At 39.6% G+C, this 6000-nt stretch overlaps 1 protein-coding gene across 14 annotated transcripts in view; it reads left to right on the top strand.

Annotated features, from left to right (window-relative positions):
• Positions 1-6000, top strand: part of TCF4 (transcription factor 4) — a 391702-nt gene that overhangs the window by 114167 nt on the left and 271535 nt on the right. The window contains exons 1-2 of one of the 14 annotated variants that reach the window (XM_023733970.1): positions 235-806; positions 1277-1823. The exons of 11 other annotated variants lie outside the window; for them this stretch is intronic. In XM_023733970.1, the coding sequence (XP_023589738.1) occupies positions 1703-1823 (121 nt within the window). In that variant the 5' untranslated portion in view covers positions 235-806; positions 1277-1702. Of the gene's footprint in view, positions 1-234; positions 807-1276; positions 1824-6000 lie in introns of those variants that run through there. 2 more of the 14 variants (XM_023733978.1, XM_023733973.1) reach the window with 2 other exon arrangements.

The raw sequence follows: 6000 nt of genomic DNA, 5'->3' as shown, positions 1-6000 counted from the left end.
TGAATATACCATGGACTGCCAGAAGAACGAACAAATCTGTCTTGGAAGAAGTATAGCCATAATGCTCCTTAGAAGCAAGGATGGTGAGACTTTATCTCATTGACTTTGGACACGTTATCAGGAGGGATCAATCCCTGGAGAAGGACATCATGCTAGGTAAAGTAGAGGGTCAGCAAATGATAGAAAGACCCTCAACAAGATGGAGTGACACAGTGGCTGCAACAGTGGACTTCAACATAACAACTATTGTGAGGATGGCGCCTGACCGGGCATTATTTCGTTTTGTTGTACATAGGGTTACTATGGGTCAGAACCGACTTGAGGACATCTAACAACAACATCCTAAATCGCCAGTATTACATGAGTGACCATTCTAGCCAGTATAACTCTCCTTTCTCTAAAATCGTACATTTATTGTTTTCTCAGTAATCAAATACTGCCTTTTATTGTTGTGTGATCTTTTTCCTAAACTAGATTATGTATTTCAGAAAGAAAGGACCTTATTTTATGCTGGATTTTGTATCCCCTTTGGTGCCAAGTGTCATGCTATAGTAATAATAGTAGTACTTATAATAAAATCAGGGGTTATCCTGTTTTTGTGTATGTGTGCGTTCCTCCTGTGTTCCAGGTTCCATAGTGACATTATACCTAAATTATCTCTAATCATCACAACACTATTGGATGGTAGATACAGTGACTCCTGTTTTACAGCTGAGAATATATATGATCAGAGATGTCAAAGACTTTCTCCAGAATTGCACAAGTAGCAAGTAGCTTGCCACATCACCATGGGTGGTGCTCAGAAGGTAATGGTTGAAAGAAATAATGGCTGATGACTGTATTGGGCTCATTTTCTTGAGACAGACGAGACTGAGCAGCCTGAGAACATTTGGTGCTCAGAGGGAGGAAATACTAAGGGGGGAAAACAAGTCTGAAAGGGAGAGAAGGATAGTTCAAAGACCAGTTTCCCCTGCTTCACAATTTTGACTGGTGCCAGCTCTAACTGCGTATGTTTGCTTTACTTGGAAGATAGACTCATAGTGCCAGAATTCACGGAAGTCTGTTATAGAGGATACATTAGTCAGGGTATGCTAATTGCTGGAACCAACAGCCTCCAAACTTCAGTAGCTTAACACAGCTTTGGTTCATGGACCAGTGTGGGTTGGAGGTGAGGCTCTACTCCCTGTAGTCCTTCCAGCCTAGGTTCTTTCATGGGCATTAGCTCTGCCATCCCCTAGTGTCTCAGAATTTCATTAGATTCTTTCTATCTGTCTAGTCAAAGAGGAAAGAGTGTGTGGAGGATTGCATGGGAATTTTGGGGCCATACTTGCAAAAGGTGAGTATTACTTCTGCTTACATTTCATTGGCCAAGTCTCAGTCACATGGTCACATCTGACTGCAAGGGAGGCTGAGAAATGGAGACTTCCTGTGTGTTAAGTGAAGAAGAAACGGAGATTGGTGAATACTTAGCATAGTCTGAGCCACAGACACCAGAGACCTGAAAGATTGGTGCACTACTGGTTTACAGAGGTTTTGGGCTTTTGATGAGGCAGTACCCTGTGGTGCATGCCCAGCCCTTGGATGACATTTGTTTTGAGGTCTACTGATGGCCTTTAACTGGGAATGTTGTTTACCTCCTCTAAAGAGAATATAGTAATGCAAATGTTAGGAGTTGTTTGGGACACTAAAGGAAATTGTAACAATGGAACTGATTTGTTCACTATCAATGGATATCCAAACACTAATTCTTATTTATAGGTTTCAACTGAAACCTGCAGTGTTGATGAGGAAGAAAGGAAAAATGCTGATGCAAAAAGGAAAAGGTAAAGACATGGTGGGTAGGATAGAGGCCCTTTTTCTTTGGGAACGCATAGCCATATTTCATATAATTAAATTTTGTTCCTTTTAATGAAGCACTTCTTATAAATAATATAGAGGCTTTCCTCAAAGTAATATTTAACATTTATAATTTTCACGTTAAAGGTTGTACCATCTTTAATTTGCAAAACTGGTTATTCCTGTTTAGATCTAATGTCATATGTTTGTGGTCTTCGGTTTCAGAGCAACTTCTTTGCAGAATCTTGTGCAGTGCGTTGAATTAAAGGGAGAGGAAAAAACTAAAAGCTGGGGGGAGGTGAGATCTTTTAAAAACAAATTGTGATACGTTTGATACAATGAAGAGAATACATTTCAAGTCTTGCTTTGCGTTGGCTATTCTTTTGGTTTCATTCTGTATTTTGGAGGCTTGCAGCGTATCTTTTCTTGGGCCTTCTTATTTGTAATTGCAGATTTAGCAGTTTCTTTTGTGTACCACTTGCCTCCCAGAATTTGGCCCAACAGTTTTGAGTAGCTGAACGATTTATTGGGGACCGATCAGCTGAAATGTGGCCCAACTTTAGTAAAGCAGAAGGAATGACATAAGGTTAGGTGACTGATGTGTGAGTTTTTGAATTTGATGTGGTTTTACATGGAAAGGTTGAAGCAATGATCCATGTATTCTAATAAAAATCATCAGTACAAATCAAATAAAATCTGGCTTAGTGGCGATTTTCCCACTATGTCACTCACGGCTAGCCTGCGCTGTTACAGACCGCGTTTGGCAGGCACTGTTTTTTCCTACAACAAAATCTTAAAGTCGCATTGCAGTCTTCGCTGTGCTAAGAAGGCATGTTTTCTAATCAAACTTTCTGCTAATCTCATCAGATAAGTCATTATTTTTGACTGATAGCCCTGGTTTCCCCTGTACCCCATTCTTCCCTCCTTCTTGTTTTCCCTCAAGGATGCCTGGTTATTGTCATTCCTCAGATCTTTTCTTCTGTCTCCTTTCAAACTAAGGAATGTCTTCCATTCCTGAGGAAGAGTTACTGCTTTTTACCACTCCACGTACTGAATTGGTAAGCTTAGGACATCATAACAGCTCATCTCTTTCTGACCAATTGGCCATTGGTTCTGATCAATCCTAGTTGCAGACCTACTAGAAGAAAAAGGCTTATTCCTGTGTCCACAAGCTGGACAAGTAAATTAATGCAAATGTGTTTTGACTCCTTGAGTTATATGCGTGTTTTAAAGCACTTGAAGGTGAAAGTAAGAGCAGCCACGTGGTTTGGAGAAAGCCGTGATCCATTTTTGTCATCATAGCACTGACCTGCTAACACAGCCCTGGGTCTTCCTGAAACCATTGCAGAGTTTGTGCCTTTTTGGCAAAATGGCATTATATGGGATATAGGTCAGCACAGGGAGGAGATTAGCAATTTTGATTTCATTGCTGGCGTGATTTAAAAATTGTATTAACCCATTGCAGTCGAGTCAGATTTTTATGGCTTTTGTTTTTACTCATTTTTTCTTTTGTTTTTACTCTTTTAAAAAATGATATTAACTTACTCACATTTTAAGGATGAAACTTCTTTTAATCTTTATTTCATACTTTAAATTATTCTAGAAATATCTTTTTAAATGAGGTGAGTATAAAAGCTTTTTGGAAAGTAGAAATCGCAGTGCAAAAGTATGGTTGTATTATTGTGAGATAAAATGTAAAATCCTTAAGCTACCATACCCTCTGAACGATCTGATCAAAAAGGAGTTATCACTTGAACAAGTTGTAGCTTATGGGAATTGTTTAAACAGGATCATCAGTATCAAGAAACTATTAGTAAATTCAAATGTGTGTGTGTGTGTGTGTATGCTGATTTTACTCTTTTTCTCTCTCACACACATACTGTACACACATTTATGGCTCAAATTAAGAAAAACCTTGGCAGTACATGCCAGGCATTTGGCTGAAATGAAGTCGCGAGGAAATTTTTCCAAGCATTCAAAGGATGAATGCACCATTCAGTTTATAAAATGACTAGGGCTTCGTCCAAGGGCTAAAGGGACCATTTTTATCTTACATTGATTATACAAAATTAACTCACTCAATATTGTATATTATGCATATGTCCTATGAAATAACAAAGTTCCACTCACAGCCTTTTCTATGCTCAAACATAACTGCTCACTCTTTTATTGTGGCTAATTCATTTGTATACTTGATCTCTAACTGTGGGAATATATTCTTTTCAAGGTGTCAGTTTACTTCTCCCTTTTAACAAATTTTAGATCTGTTCCCTACTTTTTTCGCCAGCCTGTGAAAACGAAACTAGATTTTTTTTCTCTTTCAGGAATGTACTTGTCTTTATCCATTTAACTTTAATTGGAGAGTGCTACTGCTGTAGCATATCTCTTTTACACAGTGGTTTATAGAGTGTGGTGGGAGGGGCCATAAGAATGGCCAGTTAGGGTAGTGTAGACTCCAGAATGGATTATCCAGCTTGACTTCAGGCATTGCATTCATTCAAAAGTGGGTTCCTTAATCTTATCTTCATCTTGGCTGAATTCCTTCAAAGTTAATAGTATATTCTATTAATTTTTTCTGTTCTCTGATCTCCCCTCTCTCCTCCCACCCAGGACACAAGGAAAGACACTACTAATAATTGCATCTGTTAAATTATCTCTAAGGTATGAGTAAACGATCGAGGAATATTTCTTACCAATTCAAATGGAACACAGGTTTCAGTTTAGTTTTGCATTTATTGTCTGACATTTCTGTGATTTTAAAAGCTAGGCGATTACATACCAAAGATCTGTAAGACTTACCTAGGAAACTACTGTGAGTTATCCCTGGTATGAGCGTGGAGAGACTAGGGGTTGAGGGAATTTTCTGTTCATATCTTACCTTATGTATATATGTGTGTATATTTCAATAAGCATTTAATTAAAACGATTTTAAAGAATCTCCCTGTAGGTTGCTGTTTAGTTGCATGGGGAAGAATTGTAATTATACAGTGGAGAATTCACGTAACACCTTGACAAGATGATCACAATTAACATAACAAAGGAGGGGCTGACCAACATGCTACTATGTGGCTTTATATGCAGCATCCTGGAAAAGACACAGGTCACTGTTACAGTATTATGGCCATTGATGCATTACCTGATCTAATCCTGTAGAAGCCTCAGGTAAATCCAGATTGAGAAACATTCTATAAAATAACTGGCCTGTATTCTTAAAAAAAATCAGTATCACAAAAGGAATAGAAAGGCTGAGGAACTGTTAATGTGAGAACTAAATGCAGTACGTGATCCTGGGCTCAGTCCTCTACAAAGAGGGAAAAGCCACTTGGAACATGGATTGTGGATTAGAATAAAGGTATTGTATCTACGATAAATGTCCTGGTTTTGATAAGTACTGTTTTTGTTCTTTGGAAATTTGCACATAGAAGTATTAAGGGGTAAAGGAATAGGATCGATGCAGTCTACTCCTGTGATATAATGGATTGCTTTTATATGACCTTTCTTGCCATGATCTTGTAACTTCCACCAAATGATTGGGTAGGACTATGGAAATAAAATGCTTGTGGCCCACCAGGGGGATTGGATAGCTTGCTAATAATGGAAATAAGGTGCATGGCACCCTTGTGGGGGTAGGACCATGCAAATAAAGTGTATGGAACCCTAATGAGATTAGTCAGTTTCGCCATTCCACCAGGATTAAAATAAACCATTCTAGAGGTGGAAAGGGGGACCTGACTACTATCAAGAAAAAGAGATGGGAGCAGAGTGCATCCTTTTGAGCCGAGATCCCTGCACTGAGACCGTTCTAGACCCAGGAGACAGAGAGACAGAACTGTAACACTGGAGACAGCAAGAGGGTGAGAAGCATCGACAGAGAAAGGGAGCAGCAGAACCAGGAGACCAGCAGGAGAAGGCGCAGTGAGCTTCCTGGCCTATAGAGCAAGCGAGCTGAGCGCCTTTGGACAGGAGGCTTGCTGGTGGAGGAAGGTGCTTCTGTGCACTTTTGGCCAGAGCTAAAGAACTTTGTAACACTTGCCCGAGCAGGGTAGCTGCTGGGCCGAGGAGCTGAGGGCCAGAGAGAGGCCACTGAGAAGAGGCTGTCTTGATCGAAGAACTGTATCCTGAATTGTAACCTGTTACTTCCCTAATAAACCCCATAACTGTGAG

This window comes from Trichechus manatus, unplaced genomic scaffold (assembly GCF_000243295.1).
Source record: "Trichechus manatus latirostris isolate Lorelei unplaced genomic scaffold, TriManLat1.0 scaffold00063, whole genome shotgun sequence".
Lineage (NCBI taxonomy): Eukaryota > Metazoa > Chordata > Mammalia > Sirenia > Trichechidae > Trichechus > Trichechus manatus.
Note: the sequence above shows the minus strand (reverse complement) of the source record. Positions and strands in the feature narration are given on the sequence as shown.